At 39.0% G+C, this 24,841-nt stretch overlaps 1 protein-coding gene across 2 annotated transcripts; it reads right to left on the bottom strand.

Moving 5' to 3' along the window:
- Window positions 1-852: 852 nt before the first annotated feature.
- On the bottom strand, window positions 853-24,577 carry dnajc24 (DnaJ (Hsp40) homolog, subfamily C, member 24). 2 transcript variants are annotated; one of them, XM_046850314.1, is made up of 6 exons: window positions 24,334-24,490; window positions 22,132-22,243; window positions 13,753-13,891; window positions 4,169-4,237; window positions 2,101-2,241; window positions 853-1,574 (listed from the first exon to the last, which is right to left on the bottom strand). In XM_046850314.1, exons 2-5 carry the CDS (start codon window positions 22,237-22,239, stop codon window positions 2,102-2,104), a joined length of 456 nt encoding a protein of 151 aa, XP_046706270.1. In that variant the 5' UTR covers window positions 22,240-22,243; window positions 24,334-24,490; the 3' UTR covers window positions 853-1,574; window position 2,101. The 2 variants fall into 2 exon arrangements, with proteins under 2 accessions (XP_046706270.1, XP_046706271.1); XM_046850315.1 differs by lacking the exon at window positions 22,132-22,243 and having other exon boundaries at window positions 24,334-24,577.
- Window positions 24,578-24,841: the final 264 nt, after the last annotated feature.

Here is a 24,841-nt window from a genome sequence, read left to right as displayed (position 1 = left end):
AACCCAGAATTTGACGCTCCACGAGGCTACAGTTTGGTCTAGAAAGAAATCAGACCTAATCTCACTTCTGTGTGTCTATTGGTGAACCTTGGATTCAACAACAATGCAAATATTCTCCGATATAATGGAAAGATGCTAAAAATTTAATTATAATCTTGTTTTTTGTCTTTGGGAAACCCATTTGCACCAGCTCTACTAAGTGCTGACAGAACGTTCTCGAGTTCCTCACGCCGGTGGTTCTTTGTATCACCTCGCACCCGAGTCTTGATCGAAAGCTTGCACATTCGTCTGTGAATCAAACATTTCAGGCAATATAATAAAGAAATACTGTATAATTATTTCACCTACATATTAATAGCAAGGCCCAATGAAAAGCTGAGATTTTCACAAATATACTACAAACATGTCAGTCACTGGCTTGCTATTTGTTCTACGTACATGTATCGGGCAAAGGGGGATGTTGGGATGTTGGGGTTGGGGGTGTTGGGTGGACAGCATACTTAATTAGAGCTTTGACAAGCCCACTCTCTAAAAGTGATGAGATTATCCCTAATTGATGTCAGTATGGATTAGGGTTCGGTCCGCTGCAGGCCCACTGGCAGGTCCGGCTTCAGGAGGGGACGCTGATGAAAAGCAGTTTTTTATTCTGCTCAAGCCGCTTTTTCTGCGAGAGGACAGATTTTTACCGAACAGCCTAATGACTGCGTTTGAAGTCTTAATCAACCCGTGACCTTGTTCCTTCAAACTCCACGGATCCCCTTGAATATTATGAGGAGGAAAAATTGAAAGAAAAGACCAAACAAAACAAATCCAAATTGCTTCTGCAAACAAAATGCTGAGACAGTTTGTGACTTCGTTCCAAAACGTATTTATTTACAAGTAAAGTTAAAAAGGGTTGTTGAGCTACGTAAGTACACAGCTGGGTGAAGGCATAAAGAGCTTGGAGAAAATAACCAGAGGGCTGTTAGAAAAGAGAATAACATGACCCAATTCCTAACAGAGTAGCTAGAAATACATGAGAACTGAAGTGTCGACTCATCAAAAAAATGTAAATATAAAATGTCCTTAAATTTAAGTGAATGTAATTATTGAAATAATTTCTGGATGGGGGGTTGCCTTGGGTTTCAGGAGATGTGACCGAATTTTAAAATTACAGTAAAAAAGATCTAAAGATCGATAAAGTTATGAACTTTGAGGATGGATTTGGACTGTAATTGATATTACCAGTCAACTACAATGGCTCAGGATCATGAACGGTTCTGCATCTAAGCACTTAATACTGAACAGTACACCTCAACAACGATGGAACTGTAATGGCATTCAGTGCCACACTGATGAGGATGAGGAGTCTGGTTTCTTTCAAGGTTTCAGTCACAACTGGCTCGCTCATTAGGGATAAAGACAGGGAGGTGGTATCTCAGTGGTTAAAGCTCTGGGTTACTGATCAGTAGGATGTGGGTTCAAGCCCCAGTATTGCAAAGTTGCCACTTTTGGGGTCCTTAACAAGGCCCTTAACCCTCTGTGCTCCGGTAACGTGGCCGACTCTGCGCACTTGACCCCAGCTTCCTACATCACTGGGATATGTGAAAAAACAACAATATATGTAACAATTTAATAAAGTATAAAAAAATAAAAACAAAAAGAATCATAAATACTCTGAAAATGATAAGGAACAAAATTATAGGCACTAAACGTTTACATTCTTTTATACAACTTTATAAATCTCTTTATCTCTGTAAAGTTGCTTCGAGACACTGTCTATTGTTAGAAGCACCAAGAAACTGAATTATAATGAAAGTGTACAAAATAGATTTTTTTTAAATATACTATTATATTTATATACTATATATATATTTTTACTGTAGGCTTTGTGTGAATATTCACCACAAAATGTTTACATTTATAAGCACCAGATTATTACTATATCAATAGCTATTCTCAATAATAATTTAAACTAACACAATTGTATAAAATTTGACAAAATCTATCACTCAGCGCTACATTCGCGTATCGGATAATGAGCTCTGATTAAAGAGCGACACTGAAACACCAGGTTGACGAGTTCACTGCGTCGAGGAAAAAAAGAATTCCTTCGCTTACATCATGTAGCTCTCTTCACTTCGATGCTGAGGGAACACGTGTCGCAGCACACGACGGCGGCGCCCTCGTCACCCTCTGCGTCCTCCTTCTCCAGGAGAAACTCGCCACCACAGCGGCAGCTGTACGAGTAACACTCATTCTCTGAAACGGAGGTGAGATATCGATTAGAGTGCTGCAGTCTTCGAAGGGTGCCAAATTCAATGTCAATGTGAAGCTCGGGTCTGCCGAGAGCACTTTCTTATCTGGTATAGAGCTCCAGTGGAAATAGGCCCTCGATGTGCACTCATATATAAAAATATATATAATGAATAGGTGTTTTAATGGTGTAACCAGAATAGTGTTATGTTAGTAAACATAACAGTTCCTACGCTGTATGGTGTTTAATAGTCAGGCACGTTTACCCAATGTGGGATGTTTACTTCCTTTATTGTCATGATGAAAACAAAAATGTTCACTATATTTGGACTTTTCAGTCCAAAATGTTCATACAGTAAAGGAAGTAAATATTTATACATTAACTAATTTCAAACAGCCTGCCAATGAAATGCTTATAAATGAAATATCTATAAGAAATTTATGCAAAGGAATTGAAACAATATTAACAACTAAATAAAACCAAACGATTTTAAATTGGAAAATTTACCGATGTATCCATTTGGGTTTTTCAGTATGTGAAACACGTTCTCGAAAAAACTGCTATACAACTGTCCTTTAGCGCTGTTTTCAAAGCAAAATCGTTACCAAATTGCTACCAAAGGAGGAGAACGAGATAAACCGAAAGCTTCATGACGCCTCTGATTCAAATTTACTTTCGATTCTGATTTCGGACTCGTTGTTAGTGTAGAATCCATAATGATCTCAGATGTTGAGCTAATTTACAGTACGAGTTGCTCGGGAGCTCCTGGTTCCACGACTCCACCTGACTGTATAAGACCGTAGAAAGATCATTACTCATAATCACACACTCCTGTGCTCATGACATTTGTCACTCTCCGGTGTTTGTAATGTTTTAATGATCTATAAAATCACCCAGATTAAGATGGGTTCATCTTTTGAGTCTGGTTTCTCTCAGGGTTTCTTCCTCATTCCATCCAAGGGAGTTTTTCCTTATCACAGTTGCACCAGGGGTTAAATACACATCAATTTAAAAAGAAGTGAAGTTTGCTATAATTCTTACATTCTGTAAAGCTGCTTTGAGACAATGTCGATTGTGAAAAGCGCTAATAAAACCGAGTTGATTTGAATACTCAATGTTTGATCACCAACATTCACATTATAAAAGTAAATAAACTCATTGAGGATACATAATCATGAATAATATTATTACAACAAGCAATACTCAAGTGCTTATAGCACCACTATACCTCCATAATAATCTGATAGCCAGATATATAAACCTTGGAAGCACTTAAATCGTAGCTATCTTAATCTCCATTTCTCCAACAAGCTTCATATCTGATAGCCGGATATCAGCAGTATGGTTAACTGGATACTCTTGGTTTCCTTTGGTCTGGTCAAGGCTTTGGGATGTTCCAGGGAGCAGTGCAGACCTGAGCTACCTGATCTCGGCTTGAACACTTTAACAAAACGCTACTGTTTGCCATTAGATTCTGTACTGTATCTTTTATTGTTAAAAATGATAACCATTACACTAGATGGACAAAAGTATTGGAACACTTGACGTTTCCAGCCATGTGCGGTTCTTTCCCAAACTGTTACCACCAAATTGGAGGCACACACTTGTATGGGACGTCTTTGGATGAACGTTAACTGGGAGACTTAAAACCTGTTCCAGCATGAAAAACCAATCTGAATAAAGATCTGGTTTACATGGTTTGGAGATCTTGTGGTCTTGCTATAGACCTATGAACCCTATTGAACAGCTTCAGGATGAACTGATTGCACCCGAGGCCTCCTCACCTCACCTACATCAGTACCTGACTTTACTAACACTCTTGTGGATGAATGAGCGCAAATCTCCACAGAATCTAGTGGAACATCTTCCCAGAACAGTGGATGCTGTTTGTACAGCATATATATTTCACATTTCTCATGTAGTTTTACTCACCGCTGTCCCAGTTCATGTCCTCCAGCGTAATGCAGGCGTCCAGCGGCCAGCTTTGTTTCAGTTCATATGCTACACACAAACACACACACAAACACACGATTATAGGCCTGAACCTTTCCTAGAACTCAGTCTGCTAATTAAAGCTTGAGAGCACAAAAACGTCTGCAGATATCATTTTAATAGAAAAGAAAGCGACCTGATGGCTTACAGTTGCTTTGGAGCATTTCTCTAATCATTCTTAATATTTGCAAACCAGTAGGTGCATTTCTCGGAACAATTAGTACAAACGGCGCAACACGACGGATTACTTGCAAAAGCCTGTAGGATTTGTGTCAACTGCCATTTTACTTCCTATTGTCGTTGTTCACCAACAAGATCGTCAAAATGTTTTGTCATGTTGTCATTTATGACGTCGCACGGTTTCAGTGTTCCCTGATGTAAACTGCGGTTTGGATCGCAAAGACTGAAAATGCACAAGGCTGAATTTCTTGTGTATGGCGTCTATGAATTCTAACAGCACAAATGTACACATTAGTGTAAGTGGGATATTGATTGCAAGAGACCAGACAGGATTCGCACTTTTACTGCACTGTACTGGTGTTTATTCATTTCCTGGTTGCTCATTCATTTTCAGAAATTCGTCTCTCGCCAATCGCATCTACGCAATTCATCAGTTCGAGACACATTTACAAAAACAAAAGATTGTAATAGAAATTTAACATTCACAACAGGTTTAATTATTTTTAATTCAATGAGTCAAGCAAAGAACTGATGCCTACATGTTTTAAAGGTTAATACTATTTAAATAAAAACAGTATAATATACACTATATGGAGAAAAGTATTGGGACAACTGACTTTCCCAGCCATGTGGTTGTTTCCCAGACTGTAATCGTAAAGCTGAAGGCACACAATTGTAGCATGCAGTAGCATGAAAGTTTCCCTTCTCCTGACCCAAACCTGTTCCAGCATGACAATGTGCACAAAGCCAGCTCCATGAAGATATGCTTTGAATGGGTTGGAGTGGAAGATCTCCTGCTTTAAAGCACCAACCATATTGGGATGAATTGGGATGCCGACTGCACCCCAGGCCTCCTTACCTCACCTACTTGACTTGACTAACACCCTTGTGTCTGAATGAGAACAAATCTTCAGAAAATCTAATGGAACATCTCACCAATCACATAAACAACCATTAAATGAAATGTACCAAAGCATTCGCAATTTGTTCGCATGATGTGCAAAATTGAACGAGTAGTTTTGAGAATTTCCTTTCTGATCTGAGAAGAAACGAGTGACCAAAGGAACTGCATAGTTCTTCTTTTAAAATCCCAGAGTTCCTCAAAAGTTTATGACATTTTGCAGTGAAAAGCATTAGAGGAACATATCTCCCATGCCTGTGTCATTCAAACACCCAAAACAAAGAGAAGAAAGAGAAGGAAAAAAAAGGCCACAGGACCGAACCAAAAGCACCAACAGAATCCCTGGAGGCTCCACCAATAAAAAAAAAAGAGCTGTCACAAAATCTGAATATATATTAATGGTGTGAAAGATAGTGTCTTGAATATGAAAATATGAAACATGACAATTAATTGTCACAGGAGCCATAAAAAAAGAAAAAAAAAACGAGAAAGAACGAAATCCTGAGATGTAACACGTCCTGGGAAGAAAGAAAAAAAAACCCTCAGCCGTTGTGAGAGAACGGTAATTAGCACGTCCTGTGCCACTTTTCAACATGTTTGCCTTTAATTAGCCCGGAGAGTGCCCTGAGCGCGCCATTACAGTTTGGGCTGCATCTCATTTTTAAAATACGGCAAAGAAATTTGCACCATTAATTCCCGGGTCGTCAAAAAAAAAATGGTTGGAAGGTGCAGATATAAAAAAAAACCCCATAAAAAAACGTGTCGAACAAAAGGCTCGACGGAAATGTATTTCACGTGTACGGCGCTCGAATTAGTGAAACGTACTCGTTAAGCCGTCAAGGCACCGTGCATATTTATCACCGCGGATATATGAAGAGTGTAATGATGAATGTATGGATCAAGGCAGGATCGAGGTCGGGCATTTTTCCAAACAAAAGCTCACAATCTCAATGTCTGAATGAACTTGTATCAACTTTTTCACTTCCTTTCCAGCAGGACACGTTTTAGTCACTCTGGCGGGTGCTACAAGATATGTTGGCGCCGATACTTGCGAATATTTGTCGTCAAACAATCGCGCTATTCCGAGATATTTCTGGGGGTTTGGCTAGAAGTGCCATTATGAAGTAAACAAACCCTTTGGGGCCAGATGTTATGAGGAAATTTCTCTGACGTGATGGTGTGATATAGCCAAACTTACGGTGGAGTTATAGTTCATTTCATTGCACTTTTCCTCACAGCAATTTGCTGAAGGTTCGAATGTTTTAGTTATTATACAACAGCATATTTATTGAATGTACAGACAATGTGCAAACTGCATATAACTCTGTCTAAATGCTGTTTTGCGAATGTCTTTAATCACACAAGAATTCCATCTATCTATCCATCCATCCATCCATCCATCTATCGTTTATCCACAAAGGTTTGTGGACACCCGACCTTAAAATTGGTATGTCCTTCTTTTTGAACATCCCATTCCAAATTTTCTCTTATAATAACAGCCACTCTTCTGGGAAGATGTTCCACTAGATTTCTTTTGGAGATTTGCACTCATTCAGCCACAAGGGTGTTAGTAAAATCAGGTACTGATGTGGGTGAGGTGAGGAGGCCTGGGGCTCCAGTCAGCGTTCACATTCATCCCAAAGGTGTTTAATGGGGTTTATAGCTCTAAAGCAGGCCACTCAAGACCTTCCAACTCGAACCCAGGTGAACATTATGTTCATGGAGCTGGCTTTGTGCACAGGGGCATGGTCAAGTTTGGGTCTCCCAGTTTCAGATCATCCAAACAAACCCCACCAGAAAAGCAAAAACAAAAGCTTTACAAAGTGCTGACACTGGAGATGCCTCCCATATCAACATTACAAAGAATTCAAACAGCATATTAAATGATGAATTTTTACTCACATACGAGCCTTTGTGAATTAGCTGTTACTATGGGAACGCTTACTGCTATGAACCTATGGCTTAAAGTAAACAGAGCTTCTGGTATACAAAATAAATCAACACCTTCTAGCCAATCAGAATTGCAAAATCAACAAATATTTTAAACAGTAAAAATGGATAATTAGGAAAAACAGTACTTGTGGAGGTTTACGTTGTTTTTGGTGGTTGGCTTGCGTCATCTCGCTAGCTTAGTCTGTAGATAGTGTCAGCAAAGAGCTAAACAAGCACTATGTTTATTATTTTAATAAATTAGCTATTGAAAAAAACCCTAGCAAGAATAATCTTTCGGTTTACAAACGTTATAATTTAAAAGAACATCAGGGCGAACTCTAACCCTCCCTCAACTTTTCAGCTCAACAGAATTGATACTGAATCCATGAGGGATGGTAAGATTCAGCAATTCGCATCTGTGCATCGGTATAAAAGGTGCTGCGATGTGATGCATCGATAAAAATAAAAGTGTGCATCGGATACAAGTTAGCATTTGTATCACTAAGTATCATTTTTTTTTTTTTACATATTTGCTTTCGTTAAAACGGATTTATTTATATCTGATTATTAGTACATGTGTTCTACTTTTATTATTTCTTTCACCGCTGCTGCTACGTGAATGTGACTTATCGCAACACTACGGAGACCCAGGCGTGTACTGAGCGTCGCATAGAATTCAGATTAATATGGCAGAGGTAGAGCTGCGTTTTACTTTAGTCAGAACAGGAAAAGTACGTCTGGTTTTATATTATAATTTTTCTTTGTGCACTACAAGGGCATGTTTGTGAAAGGGCCATGCGGTAGAATTAACTATCTGTCTATCCTGAATTGCGAAGCATCATATTGTTTCCATTCAATGGAATTGCATTGAATTGCGTTGCGTTAAATCGAAGCAAAATAGGATCTCACTGCTTTGTAAGAGGGGTGAATCGCATGTATGTAAGTATGTATGTATCGTAGGCTATAAATCGAGATGGGAATCTAGGGTTATCATTAGCCTCAGTTATGGAGATGCACATCACTAGTATCCACACAAAAGCAGTTGATTGGTCAACACACAAAAATACGCTTAAAAAATGTGTCATCAGAGTAAATGACAATGCAGTACATCTTCGGTACACTAGGTGGCATCAATCAAGGAACATTTCTAAACTAATTGTGACAGATCTGTGGACAAGAGAGAGCGAGAGAGAGCGAGAGAGAGAGAGAGAGAGAGAGAGAGAGAGAGAGAGAGAGAGAGAGAGAGAGACCATTAAACTCCAATAAGAGGTTTGATGGTACAGCGTTGTCGGCGTGGGTCCACGCGGGTCACCGAGTTCTGGTTCTGGATGAGAGCGATCATAAGAAATGGGTCCGAAGAGCAGTGCTGTCACAGCTAGTGTTTATTTAGCGGTGAGATGATGCTGACAGCTAAAACGATTAGTCATTACGAAGAATGAGTGCGCAAGAGCCTGAGATAAAAAAAGAAAAAAGAAGGGTGCTGGCCGAGCAAACTGTTTCGACTAAACACAAACCAAACACGAGCGCACAAACGATAACAAAGAAACAAACAGGCCTTGCAGTACAAAATTTCTGTATCATATTAATATCAAAATAAGTATAATATTAATATCTTGGGCAGTTATGTGCAATCATTTCAGTGCAATAATAATAATAATAGTAATAATTGTTACATGTGCAATAACTTGCATTGTATCATTGTAGTGACTTTTTCTGCTGCTACACATGTCATGCAGCATGTCAATAAAATTGGAAATTCATTCATTGTACAGCATCTAAACTAAATATATAACTTACTATGTAAAGATTATCTAAAATTTCGTATATTTTATTTGACTTTAATCTTTACTTAACCTTTACTTTCATTGTACTGTGAGCAACTGCAACCCAACAAATTCCCTGTGGGAACAATAAAGTATTCTGATTTTGATTCTAAGAATACGCTATTTAGCCAAAAGTAAGTGGACTCCTTACCATCACACTGATATATAGTTCTGTGCACACAATTGTATATACTGTATATAGGCAGAACATTATGACCACCAATCGAGCATAACATTGGTGACTAATGGAGCATTAACAGCATTTACTTCTTCAGCAATGTGAGCTACAGGAGCTCGTCTGTTGGACCAGCCTTCGCTCCCCATGTGCATCAATGAGCCTCGGAGGCCAATGTCACCGCTTCACCACTGTTCCTTCCTTGGACTGCTTTTAATAGAAACTGATTACTGCATACCAGGAACATCCCACAAGAGCTTCAGTTTTGGAGATGCTCTGACCCAGTCGTCTAGACGTCACAATTTTGTCAAACTCGCTCAAATCCTTACGTTCGCCCATTTTTCCTGCTTCTAACATCAACTTTGAGGACAAAATGTTCACTTGCTGCTTAATAAATATATGCACCCAGTAACAGGTGCCATGATGAAGAGATCATCAGTGCTATTCAACTCACCGCTCATAATGTTATAATGCCATAATGTTACGCCTGAAGCGTGTATGTGCTGTAACTCTACAATTTCACTTAGCATACAAGACCCAAATCTGTTGCAGCATGATGATGCCCCCAAGCACAAAGTGAGCTTCATGAAGACGATGGTATGTAAAGGTAAGAAAGTGGAACAACTGTAGTGTCCACCGCAAAGCCCTGACCTTCACATCTCCACTGAACACCTTTGGAATAAACATCTGTGCATCAGCAGTGTCTGATCTCACTAATGTTCTTGTAGCTAAATTAGGGTTTCTGAAGGTTTCACCGAGTCAAATTTAAGACTTTTTAAGAACTTTTAAAGACAATTAAGAATGAAATTTAAGAGGTATATCACATCATCAAAAACACACAAATACGTTGTTAGCAGCCGGCCTTAACCGAGCCCTAAATGCAGTTTTGCTAAACTTGCACTTCTCCATAGCTGAAAAATAAAATCGGTTTTACGTCTGTGGTACAGTACAAGACAGATTTGTACCATTAACAGAAAGCTGATTGGCTGGTGGATATTGGTCTCATTTGTAGTTGCAATTATATTCGGGCTAGCGAAAGAACTACAACAACCACGGAAACAAACGAACCAAAAAAAAATAAACATTGAACATCAGAAAAATTGAGACCCGTTTTAAAGAAATGCCAAATTTAAGACTTTTCAAGGCCTAAAATTTTGATCTTTTTATTTATTTTACACTTTTAAGACTGCGGAATCCTCTAAATGATCAAAAATTGCCAAAATCTGGTGAAAAGTGGAAATCCAGAAGAGTGGAACTCATTATTATCAGCAAAGGAGGAATGCATTTGAAAAACTGATGTTCAACAAATACATTTATACAAGTTTACTGTGATAGCTTCAACTGGTAGGCTTTCATATTTGAGCTAAAGTTATATACCCATTAGCTAAAGTTTATTACCCATTGCTTATGTTTGCTATAACGTCCCACTTTATAACTGATCATAATTTGTGATTCCTTAATTGAATACAATTTTCTATTTTAATAAATATACCGTCAATAAAAAAAGGTATCTGGCATGATGTGAAAATGTTGGTACAATTTTTAAAAGACTTAAAATATTTCCCCAATTATACAGACGTATATATAAAAAAGTTAAATCCTAGACATTAAATAACACGTAATCACATGTTTCAATGCATCACGCCTTCTATCAGCATATAACTAATACCCCGTTCTGTCATATTCTTCTATAAAGAACAGCTCGTTGAAATATTTATGACTGTGTCCTACTTGCAAGACTAAATGAATATTAAATCGGATGAATTTTCTTAGCATTGAAATCGGTGTCAGGCTTAAAGAACAACAATGCGCTCTTCTCCTCGAGCCACTGAAGCTGAGATCAAACGGTTGCTGGTCAATAACTACTCACAATTAGCTGTGAAGCAAACCACTGCAGGCTTCAGTTAGGCCCGGATTAGCACACGCTTTGAGCTCGGATCAATCTGAGCGTTAATTACAGCCGAATCCATCATGCAGTCCCAGAGCTGCAGGAGATTCAATCAGAGTAGTTACTACCTGTAACCTTCACACTAATACCTTAGAGTGGGACAGAGCAATAATGATAATAATACTAACAAAATTGATATTTTATATAAAAACCTTTTTGATTATTATAAAAAAGAAAATTCATTATATATATATATTGGGTCTCCTGACCTTTCCTGCTACATGTGGTTCTTTTCCAAACTGTTACCACAAATCTGTCTTTAGATGCGCTATAATCAATTTTTGCAATTACTTGAACTTGAAAACCCAAACCTGTTCCAGCATGGCAATGCCCCTGTGCACAAAGTGAGCTCCTTGAAGATCTGGTTTACATGCTTTGGAGAGGAAGATCTTGCTGCTATAGAGCTCTGATCTCATCCCTACTGAACACCTTTCGAAAGAATGTGAACGCTGACTGCACCCCAGGTCTCCTCACCTACATCAGTACCTGCCTTTCATAATAGATAGTGGCTGATGAACACAAATATCCATAAGCACACTCCAAAATCTAGTGGAACATCTTCCCAGAAGAGTGGATGGAATTATTAAAATAAAAGGAACTAAATGTGGAATGCAATGCTGAAAAATCGCATACCACACTTATGACAAGGTGACCCAATACTCTTGGCAATACAGTGTATATAGACACACACACACACAGTGAAAGTGCATAACTTTCTTTAGACTCAAGTCATAGATTGTAGTATTCTTTTATTTGCTATTGCACTTTAATTTGTAAAAGTGTTTCCTTATTAAAAAAACAGATTTAAATCTCCTTGTCCATATTGAACTACACTGGAATCCCCAGAATACACACACACACACACACACACACACACACACACACACACACACACACACACACACACACACACATATAGTCAAAATTAATGCGTTAACGCAAATTCATTTTTACGGCACAATATATTTATAATAATGCAGTGTGCCTTTCTGTTTGACCATTTTTATTAAAAAAATATACATAAATAAATAGAAATAAGGCAAAATGAAAACTTTTAGGGCAACACACATGTATTAACGACGTCCTTTCTTTATTTAAAAATAAATTATCATTGTACTGCACCGAAAAATAGTTTTTAATTACTAACCATTTGTTTTGCGCCACGTCTTAAATCCTAATGATGTCATTTAAAACCCCATAATTACTTTACAAGTTATAAGTATATTGTGTCTTCGTGCTCTATGTTGAGTTTGGTTTCACTAATAATAAACATACATTTGCATTAAAACATCCATATTTGTCCATGCCCATGTTGATTAGAGCATTGAAAACTTGAAAAGTTAAAAACTTCAAGGGACATTTGGAACATAAAAATGTAGGATTAAGTTGTGATTAATAGCAATTAAAGAAAAAATTAAAACAAATATTTAATTGCGATCGAGATATATATATATATATATATATATATATATATATATATATATATATATATATATATATATATATGCTTTAATTATTTATTTCATTTATTGTATATTATATAATCTATAGTACAAAATATATATTACACTATTATATATAAGATATACAATTTTAAATATTATTATATAAAAAGCTTTCATAATGTGTTTTTTTTTTTTTTATCTTAAATATCTTAAATAAAAATAGGACACTTAGATGCCCATCCCTAAAGACGGCCCCCACCCATAACGGTGCACTGGGCCCTGCGCCTACATTTATTGAAGCTCGTAATGGAGGACTAGGGGAGCTCTTTCCTCAGGCAAGTGGGGAGAGACACAGCCTATCACTTCATATAAGAATAGGCCATGTGTGATAGACCTGACCTACATTTCCTCTCTCTTTTTCTCCCCCTCCCTCTCCCTCTCTCTGTCTCTGGTCTAGTGGGAGCGAGGGCGAATGTTCTGCTGCACATCTTTAAATGTGCTATGTTTCCCATAACACCCACCTTGTTTATGGTGTTCATCTGTAGCTTTATATCGAATTCCCGATCAGTGTTTCACAAAGTCAGTTTGAAATACACAGAAATCGAATAAATATCGTTTAGATTGTTGCAGATGAAGAAGAAAAACTTTAATGGAGAATAATTATGTTAATTGAATCAACCCAGTTAACAGCCAGGTTTTTTCTTGTCTGACCTTTCTGAGCAACTGACTCATAACTCCACCCTCTGCTGCGGATCATCAGGAGGCTCGAGCGTCACAAACCGGGCAAGTCTTCAGGCCATTTTTTTTCCCTTATAATTGTAGACTAAGTGAAGAAATGGCTGGTTATAGTGGAGATAATTTCATTAACATACTGTGGCATAAAAGGAATAAAGCAATCTGGCAACCCAGTGAGGATTTCCTCATCAGTGCATACCAACAACCCTTACTTTGTTATATTTTCCCTACAATAGGTTCTCAAGCTCCAATCCAAAGTGAAATTCATTTCCATTCCTGGTCTGAAAAAAAGCTCCTTTAATAAACTATGAGATTCAGATTGCACACTGGGCTGCTGCTGGTGACGTCATGTGACCTTGTTTCAGCAGAAGCAGAAGGAACCTACCACGCAGCTGTAGGTCAAACTCTCTTCTGCTCTCCTCACTGCTCAGGATCTTCCAGGCCTGGTCCACTTCTATGAACCTCTGCAGTCGCAGCCCCGCCTCCTCTTCTGATAGGCCAGGATTCTGCTTATCTGGATGAAACTACCAATGAGAAAAGAGGCCACGCAACCATTATTTAAAGACACATCTAACCAGCAGTATGTATTATAATATATTACAATAACGTCCTGTTCTTTATAACAGAAACACAATTGGCACCGACTACATATGAAAAACATTAGCAGAAGCCTCATCTCTTTAAAAATACAAAATATTTCTCATTTTAAAATAGATAAATTACAAGCATAAAAAATGCTGTTTGCAGATTTATATGCAAAGATGTTGATATCACTTTATGCAGTCCTTAATCTCAGTGGTGGACAGTAACGAAGTATAAATGTAATTCATTACTGTAAATAAGGAGATTTTGTTTTGCTTTATCAGTACTTTACTGCAGTATTTCTGTTTGGGGGAGACTTTTACTTGAACTTCACTACATTTCAAAGTGAAAATCTTCCTTTTTACTCAACTACATTTCGCAAAATCATTCGCTTTCTTTTTATTTCTCCACCAATCAGGGCGCGTGCTCTGTTTTGAACTGTTTTGATTGGCGCTTGGTGTATCTGCTTATCACCAACATACAGTTCGGCATCAGTTCAACATCAAGCAGAACATTTTGAGAGGAATAAATGATGGAAGAAACTCCAGACTCTAACTTTTTTTTTGCAAGATTTTCATTAAGTTATAAAGAAGGTTTTGGGCTCATGGTCATTTTAATAAATATGAATTAGTCAAACAAATAGATTGGTGCACTGAGTCACATTAGAGTCTTTTCACATAAACTGAGTTGATTAAACAAGGGTCATGTGACAAAAATAATAGGAACATTATAGCCTTTGGATACTTAAGTACATCTGAAGGCAAATACTTTCGACTAGAAAATACTTTGACTCAAATGAGGTACACTTTTATTGTTACTGGAGTCATATTTTACACAGAGTATCTCTACTTTAACTACATGGTTTGTGTACTTCGTTTATTGAAAGCTCATATATACCAGCAGTAGGATTATACAACAAGCGACACAGCAAGGATGTTTTTTTAGGATGTTTTTTGGATGAATGAAATTTTCCCTTAACTTGAACTGTGAGACCCAAACCTGGACAGTGCACAAACAGTGCCAGCTCTAGGAACATATACTTTACATGGGGTGGAGTGGAAGATCTCCTGCTGAAGAGCTCTAATCTTAACCCAATTAAACACCTTTTGGGTGAATTGGAACATTGACTGCACCCCAGGCCTCTTCACATCACCTACATCAGTAACTTTATTAAAACCCTTGCTACTGAACGAGCACAAATCTCCAAAAAATCTGGTGGAACATCTTCCCAGAAGCGTGGAGATTATTATAAGAGCAATTGGGGACTTTCACTCTGTGAACAGATGAGGAATCATTATAAGATTGACTAGAACCTAAATCCAAAAATAATTAGGAAAAAAAACTAAACAGTTTATTCAGGTCCAAAAAATATGGAGATAATCAAGATGTTCTTTGAGATCTAGTGTCTGGTATGTTCTGGACATGGTCTTCTCCTGATGGTCATATTTTTCAGGTTCATGAGAGATTTTGAAGAGGTTGAGAATAACAAACTGATTTTTTTTTTTTTTTTTTTACCAGGCATTAAAATGGCCAATAGTTACACTGTGACAGACAGAGCGTTCCTTGTGTGCGTGTTTGTGTTTGCCGTAGTTTAGAAGCTGATCTGCTGCCAAAGACAAACAATGATGCATGGCAACTACGGTGGACTCGAATAACCATCCGTCCCAGACTGGCCAATTACTGTCTGCCGCAATTATATTTCTCATTTTAAGTAACCAGGAATTCGACTAATCATTTCAGGCAATTACTTTAAAAAAAATTAATAAAAAAAAAAAAAAAAACTAATTAAAATTTTAAGACCAGCCCTGCATTTAAATGATTTTCTTTCTACACTACTTCAATGCATTTTTTGAGTAATGTATTTGATAGCGTTTTCACAATCTTTATTACACAAATTCTGAACTTCCTCCCTGCGTCATGGACGAGCGATGCACAGAGCCAAGTGTGAAGAAGCGATCCTGCGTTGTGGCTGAACGAGAATAGAGGGGGTGTGTTCGTTCCCTGCTGCCTCCGTCAACTGCTCACATCTATTTCAAACCATCTCAGGGATCAGAGCGATACAGTCGAAAACAGTAAGAAGGCGACAAAAGAGGAGAGGAGAGGAGAGGAGAGAGAAGAGAAGAGAAGAGAAGAGAAGAGAAGAGAAGAGAAGAGAAGAGAAGAGAAGAGAAGAGAAGAGAAGAGGCCTGATCACAACAGCCACATGACGCTGTATTTAGTGATGAACTGATATAAACTTTCTGGCGTGAAGAGACAGTCGATATTTCCATGTCGATACCTGCCCCACTGATCCACACCACCAAACTACTTTATACAGCTTTAAACCATATCAGCAAATCCAGACCATTTTTCCTCATATTTATTTCTTTATTTTAATATTAGTTGTCCAAAAAAACAAGACAGCGCTGAATTAAACCAATCATCAGTGTCTGTGTTATTCTGCACCTCCACAACGTTCTGTCACTTTCACCATGAATCGTTTCTATCCTGACGGGGTGTGGTCTCTTCCAAGATGTCTCCGCCTCCATTCGCACACAAGGAATCAATGCACGAGGATGAACCTGATGATGAATCAAACTCTACGGACTTCTTCGATCAACACCGATATGCTGATAGCGTCCACTAATTTGGACATCTGCTGGTCAGATTCTAAAAGGGACACACCGGCCGTCCATATTCAGTCTGCTTTTGAACTAGATCTGCCCTGAACGCGGCAGAATTCAGGTCTCGAGTTCAAAGTTTCCGTCTTCGCCACAGTCCAAGCTCTTCTTAATTAAAGCTACGAGAACGGTCCGATCATAAGCACCTTTGATTCTGTTGATCTCGGATACACGGGACTCCTGCAGAGAGGATTACACTGACTTACGCTGGGTGTGGGAACATGCCTGGAGATCAGAGACTTGGAGCAAGCTGTAGGCCAAAAGGCAGGAAATATTTAGGCCCTGGGTTTTGGTAGTTTGTGGGTGAGTCAGAACAAAAATGAAATAAAAAAACTGTATAAAAAACAAAACAAAAAAAAACAGGAAAAACTAGAAAAACAAAAACACACAAGGGTCTCATTTGTCAACATCAAGGCATTAGGCGTCCAAATCCCAATGTCCTACCTCTGGGTAGAGTTCTTTTCTATTGGATGGGGAAGTGGAGAACTGGAACGCTAACGATTTCATTGAAAGTCGAATTTATAAACAATACAATGCACTGATCGTTATATCTTCGATAAACCAGCTTCTCTGTACCACTCCAGTCTGTTTGGTTACTTGGCAAAAAATAAATAAAAAATGCTACTTCTGAATGAAGTTCAGTAAACAAGCATCTATCCGGCCACAGCGGTGTTCGTGTCACACCTACTAAAGGCACGACAATACATCCTGAGAGGGAAAGCAGTCTGTGGTAAAGGCCACCGATGGTGGGAAGCGTCAAAGCAACACGAGCAGCATGACTCTCGGCTCGCTCGGCCAAGAGGTGAAGTCTTCGGGCTGAGAGTTCCCGACTCTCTCTGCAGTCAAGAGATTCCCCTGCGGTGAGGAGAAGGGATACAGAAACACAAACATCTCCCTGGGCGCTTTATTGTCCAGCAGGGGTGAACAGGCCATGAGTCTGTGGCTAGAGAGAAAGCTGTAGAGTATGTACAGTAGTGATGGTAAGATCAAATTTTCAACAAGGTTTTCAAAAAGAGTGTGTATCAGACTTTTACAAGTTTCCATTTGTATCGCGATGCATCGTTTTGAACATATTGCCTTTGGTAAAAATTTATTTCTATGTAAGGTTTATATATTTATATTATAGAGCAGTGGTCCCCAACCCCCGGGCCGCAGACTGGCACCGGTCCGTGGGTCAATTGGTACCGGACCGCACATAAAGAATACATAACTTACATTATTTCTGTTTTATTTATTATCTGATTCTGAACGATGTTTTATTTTGGAAAATTACCAGATTCTCTCCGCCACATCTGTCTATGACTCACTCTTGATGCATGTCATGATGCCTCGGTCACATGTCTTACCTCCATCCACTACCTTCTAAAAGGGGCTGCTCTGGCCGTTAATACATAATACATTACCGCTAAATTCAAACCCCCAAGCGAGCAAAATGAACAAACAACAACACAGTGGATTCACGTTTATTATTAAATTTAGAAAATACCAGTTTTTATGGTCGTATCATTTTATTTTGTTGTATTTATCCGCCACACCTTAAAGGCCGGTCCGTGAAAATATTGTCCGGCATTAAACTGGTCCGTGGTGTAAAGATTATTATTATTTAGAAAGTGACCAATATCGGCTATGTAGATGGATTTCTCCTCACTAAACCGTTTCTCGAGCGCGTTCTCTCAGCACCACTTCTCCTAAAGTTAATATGAAGCATCGCAACACTACGGAGACCGAGGCGTGTTCTGAGAGTCACATAAAATATAGATTAACATGGCAGAGGTAGAGCTGCATCTTCCTGCAGACAGAACAGGAAAAGAATGTCTGGTTTACTTTCATCTTTTTTTGGTTGCACTACAGGGACCTGTTTGTGAAAGGGCCATGCGATAGAAGTGAGAAGGCACTTAAGCAAGTGTATGATTTGCTGTCTGTCTGAACCAAAGAAATAAAAGTGTACCACAGTGAATTGCAGGGATTAACACATCATTCGATTGTTAAATTCTGTAAAGCTGCTTTGACACAATGTACATTGTGGAAAACGCTATAGAAACTTGAAATGCATAGCATCAGATGATTACCTTTGCACTGCAGTGCATTGAATCACATTGTGTTCAATCGACTCGTATCGCATCAGTAGCTACGTCATATGTATCTTTAATGTATCGTATCTTTGGCTATGCATGGAGATGTGAATTGCATCAGCCTCTGTTATGGAGATGCGCATCGCTAGTGTACAGTATGTAAAAGCTCCTCAAAGTCTATGAGATTAGTATTAGTAGATGCCGACCCTGCAAACATCCCGAACCATCTAGAGACGTACCAGCGCCTTTGGATTCCACCTCATGAAGAGTTTAGAATTCGGACGACTTTGAGTGTTTAAAGGCTCTGGCATGGAGAAGCTGGTGTTGGATCTGTGATGATCTCAAATGTTGAGCTATTTTAAGAGTTGCTCAGTAGCTCCTGGATACATAACCTCAAATGACCGTATAAGACTGTAGAAAGAACATTACTCATAATCACACACTCCAGTGCTCATGTTAGTTCTCACTCTCCAGTGTTCTGTATTGTTTTAAAGATTTATAATCACACTCTTGATGTCACCCAAATGAGGATGGGCTTCCTTTTGAGTCTGGTTCCTCTTGAGGTTTCTTCCTCATAACATCTAAGGGAGTTCTTCCTTGCCACAGTCACCACGGCTGCTCATCAGGGATAAACACACATCGCTCACCTTAACTCAAATTCTGTAAAGCTGCTTTGAAAATTGCTATAGAAATAAACTTGACTATTGTCATAGTGATAGTTGTAGCTCAGTGGTTAAAGTCTTGAACTTCTAAGCCTTTAGATTAGACCCTTAAGCCACAAATGCCCAAGATGTATAAATGAGATAATTTTAAGTCGATCTGCATAAGGGCGCCTGCCGTAATGTCGAAATGTCACGCTGAAATACTATTAAAAGCAATCGAACGGAAGTTGTTAAAGAAAATATTCATTATCGACATCCATTATGCATGACGGAGCCGTGAAAATAAGATTCCTATCCGCTCATGCGTAAAGTTTAACATATGTCAGGGCAGAAATGGCTTCCATACTCCTCTATATAAGACATGTGATGTGTCAATATACACCCCCCCTTTTGGTTTTCCACTTGGCTGCTCTCGCACCTTCACCTGACGGAGTCCAGGTGCTCACCATAAATACAGTGCTGAACGAGAAACGTCACTTCTGCAATATCTTCCCCCTCCCATCCTTTTATTGTCTTTCCTCTCTCTCTCTCTCTCTCTCTCTCTCTCTCTCTCTCTCTCCTTCCCTGCTTCCTCACAGGAGTTACACGCTTTAATTGCTGTCCCTTTGCACGCGTTGTAAAATATTCATTTACTGGGCCTAATGGAGCTTGGAGAGCAGAAGCACAATATAAAGGCCCGGCCAATTTAGAGCGCTCGCCGACGCGGCCCATACATCATCGCGCGGCCGAGGAACACACTCGCGCCATGCTCGGGGGCCACAGGAAAGGCCAGCAGCATCACGCTACTGCCACCTAATGTCAGTCTATACAATACAGACAATACTGCAAATGCACAGTATGCACACCATACACACAGCCACACACATACACACACACACACACACACACACACACACACACACACACACACAAACACAAACACAAACACACACACCCACACACACATACACACACAGTGAGGGAGGGGGGAATTTTTTTTGGTGCACCACGTGTCCTGATATTCCTAGAAAAGCTTTAGTATATTTAATGAGGACACAATAAATAGTGTTTTGCTCCACAGTGACTCTTTCGGCACTCCCATCTGTCTGAATGGACTTCACTGGGCATTTAGAAATCGGTCAAAAGGGTGTCAAAAAGCTAAACAAAACACCAAACTTGGTACGCCTTTCTCTCACATTTCTCATATCCTAAGAATTTCTGTGCCAACAGTTAAAACCCTGCATTTGCTTATATTATAGAGTTCATTTACGAAAATTACTTCCTATGAGTCCTGTAGGAAGATCGAAGAAACGTAAGTCTTAATAATTGTAACTCGGGGCGTTTCGATCTTACGATGATGATGATGATACTACAAATATTTTAAGTTAGCAGCATGTAAGCGGTATGATACATTTACATTTGTGGCATTTAGCAGACGCCGTGTCCAGAGCGACGTACAAAAGTGCTTTAAATCTCGAGCAATTAATAAATCTACACTGGTACACTAGACTACAAAGTTCATTTAAGTGTTTCCGGAAGAGGTGGGTTTTCAACCGTCGCTTAAAGATAACCAGGGTCTCTGCTGTTTGGACATCTAGGGGAAGTTCATTCCACCACCTCGGTGCCAGAACAAAGAAGAGATTCATTGGGACGTGGCCAGGATATATACGTATCTCACGCCTTGTAAGATGCCTTACTCTAGCCAGTAGTCGACAGAGTTCAGTTGTCTCGGTGTCTCATATTTTTCTGAAACTGAAACGGCTCCGCCCTCCACTGGGTAGGTTAGACCACGTCTCGTCTCTAGCTTTACCGATAGCTAGGTTGGATCGTAATTAAAAATAACCGAATAATCAACCAAACGTTTTAAAAATATATACAAGATAAAAACAAACACTCGAAAAATCATGAAAATGTGTTGATGTAAATAAATATGAATATATTAATTAATAAATATAATAATATATTAATCAATTATGAACAACAAATATAATATATCGCTCTCCGTGCAGCGTGTCGTTTCGCGTGTAAACAAACAGCACGTGGCATTAGCGATTCGCCACTAGAGGCCGCTCTCCTGATGACAGCAAACAAGAAGCCGGAAAACTATCGGTATGGATTTTTGTCCAAGCCGATTGTTCCAGCAATTAACTACCAGTACCGATTAATCAGTCCGCTTTCAGTAGAAATTGTGACTGGATATCCATTCCCGAGTTTTAATTGCCTGGAAACCTGACCGACCATGGGAAAAAATTGGCACCAGATGTTAAGTTATAACAGACACTAGACCATCATATGCACATGTGGCCTTTACCAAACAAGTTACCTTCAGTGGAACTACAACATCCAAATCTGTTCCTGTGCACAAAGCAAGCTCCATGGAGACGTTTTTACAACATCATTCACAGAGACCTGACCTCGACACCTTTGGATTACATTGGAATACCAACATCTTCATCCAAAATCAGCGATCTCGGCCCACAGCCTTGCTCCAAAATGTAGCGGAAAGCCTTCCAAGAAGAGGGGTTTACCAATTAGAAGAGCAAACATTGACCAATTTTGAAATGCTACCTTCAACAAGAACATATGAGCACAACGGTCAGGTGTGTGCAAAGACTTTTAAGTGTAATAAACACCTGGACTTGAATAGGCTGTGTTTCTGCCTTCTCCTGTGTGATGCTTTTATGTGACCTGTGAATAAGGTTTCAATGCAAGTGACTCCTGATGCTATAATCAGATAATAATGCTAATCAGAAATCATACATTCGTTCAAAAATCTTTCTGAAATGAGTATTAAGACAAAACACCGTACCTTCAGCACCAGGCTCTGATACTTCTGTTTTAGCTCTTGTAACTCGTCAAGAGGAGTCGCACCAAGTATCGAGTACCAGTTCTTCTCTAGATCCGGAGCATTCATCATTCTCCTGTACAACAAATAAAGAATTCATCTCTAGGATCATTTTGCACACCTTCAAGTATCACCTAAAGTGGTCTGTAGCACAGTGTGTTGATAAGCTACCGTATTTTCCGTACTATAAGCCGCTACTTTTTTCCCACGCTTTGAACCCTGCGGCTTAAAAAGCGAAGAGGTTAATTTATGGATTTTTCCGGGGGTTTTCCCGGTTTCTTCACAAGCTTCAAGACAAAAACCTGAGCCCCATAACATTAGACCAATGAAATTGCCGAACGGGTTCAGGTAAACCAATGAAATTTTTTATATTAAATCAGATGCGCTCCCACTGAATCGGGCCGCACCACATCATAAATATGGATGATGTTCCTCTGACGTTTGACCTGCCGCTCACTCGGACTGAAAACAACCGGGCATGAAAAAAACACTTCACCTGTGTTCTGAGCTGCACGGCATTGGGAGAAAAGCTTCACCGATGGTGGTTTTTAAACGCACGACGATGCCAAAAGAAAAACTCTAGAGAGAAATTGTTGTGAAAGGAAGGAGGAAGACAGTGAACAATGACTTTCTTGGTAGGCTACTGTTTAGATACAAGCCGTGTAACAGACACTGTCTTTCGTTAAAGCCTGTGTAAAGTTCATTAGTTTCAGTGTAGACACTGCGGCTTATAGACAGGTGCGGCGTATTTATGTGCAAAATAAAAATCTTTGTAAAATTCAGTGGGTGCGGCTTGTATTTGGGTGCGTTTAATAGTCCGGAAATTACGGTAGTTTTGACAGATTTATATTCCAAGCAGCAAAAACACACAAGAATTGGACAGTTAATGATGGAACAAAAGGTTCTGTGGACAAATGAGTCCATAGACATGTTTGGCTCTAACAGAAGAACTTGTTAGGTGAGAAGATGTTAGCAGACTGCCTCACTTCCACAGTGAAACATGGAGGTGGAAGCTTAATGACTTGGGGTTATTTTGGAGCAAAGAAGGCTGCAGACATTTCGAGTGAAAGTACCCAACATGGCGATCATTCCATACTTCAACACCATGCGTTTCCATCTGGAGTGCAGCTAACTGAAACCGACTTCACCATGCGACAAGACAACGAGCCGAAGCGTACGTCCGAGCTCTGTAAGCCTTATTTAGAGAGCAAACAGTCGGAGTTTTATCCATCGTGAAATGGCGTGCTTAGTCAGCACTCCTACATCTTATTGAACTGCTCTGGGATAAACTGGAGCGCAGGATAGAAATCATGAGGCATAGCAAAGTGTTTCAGATGAATGGTTGGAGAAACGAACTGCAAGGGTGTGTAAAGTCGTTATTCGTTCCAATGGGGATTTTTCAATGGAAATACAGTGAAACATCTGTACATTTATATATATATATATATATATATATATATATATATATATATATATATATATATATGTAATGATAGTTTGTTGCATATAAATAAAAGGCGCATACATGTGTCTCTTAAAAACAAAAACCTTAAACAATTAGGTGTTTCTAAGCTTGTGTAGTGTTGTAGCTCTATGTTGTTTAGTTTAGCACCAGGGTTCCGGAGGAACGTTGTCTCATTTTTACTGTGTACTGTGTACTACTGTGTATAGTAGAAATTACAATAAAAGCCTCTTGACTTGACTTGTGACAGGCTTTGTATGTTTATCAGGCACTAAAACCAATTTTTATGAAGTTTATGATATAGACATTTCCAGTCACATGTATAGTAGGTCTGATCATAAACTTTGAAAGCAGCAAATTAGAAGTACAATTAGTAAACTTTATAGACAGACAATCAGACACACACCCACCCTAATAGATGGATGGTTGGGAAGGTAGGTAGGTAGACAGACAAACAGATACATACATACATACATACATACATACATACATAAATACATACATACATACATCTAAACAACCTTCCGCAATGGTCATTTCTTAATTCAGACAGTTTATCACGTAAACAGTAAATAATGCTACAATGTAAGTGCTCCACACACACATACGCTCTTGCTAGCTCAAGTGATTAGCATGCTAACTAGCTAGCGTCGTAGCAACCCACAGAACAGTTTGAAAAATACTTAAAGCGGAGTTCTACAAACCGTGACAGTGAACTCGGACTCGGAATAGGAAAAAGAGAAGGCGAAGCTCATGTCAAGAGAATTTTCATCTTTTTCAGGTGAGGTTCAAACTACACAGGCTAGTTAGGCTAATGGGCAGCTTAGCGTCCTTGGTGTCCCACCATTTCCGCCTCGGTAGAAACACAGTGTGTTTTATTATACCATGCACTTCTTTAGAGTAACACTATTTTGCACAGTAAATAAATATTACATTAGAAAATGTCTTAATTTGTGCATTTTAAATATATAAATATGTTTTACCATTTAGAAAATAGAAAGCGTTTCGTTTAAGTTTCTACCCGGATGACGTACATGGTAACACACTATAGAACGCGAGCACGCGGTTTCTATGGAAACGAAGTGCCGTGCACGGCGAAACGACATCCAAAGAGGACAGGTCATGCGTGACGAATTACACAGTAAAAATAACTACAGTCAATAAATGAATGAATGAATGAATGAATGATAGATAGATAGATAGATAGATAGA

Source organism: Silurus meridionalis, chromosome 5 (assembly GCF_014805685.1).
Source record: "Silurus meridionalis isolate SWU-2019-XX chromosome 5, ASM1480568v1, whole genome shotgun sequence".
In the NCBI taxonomy this organism is placed as follows: Eukaryota; Metazoa; Chordata; class Actinopteri; order Siluriformes; family Siluridae; genus Silurus; species Silurus meridionalis.
Note: the sequence above shows the minus strand (reverse complement) of the source record. Positions and strands in the feature narration are given on the sequence as shown.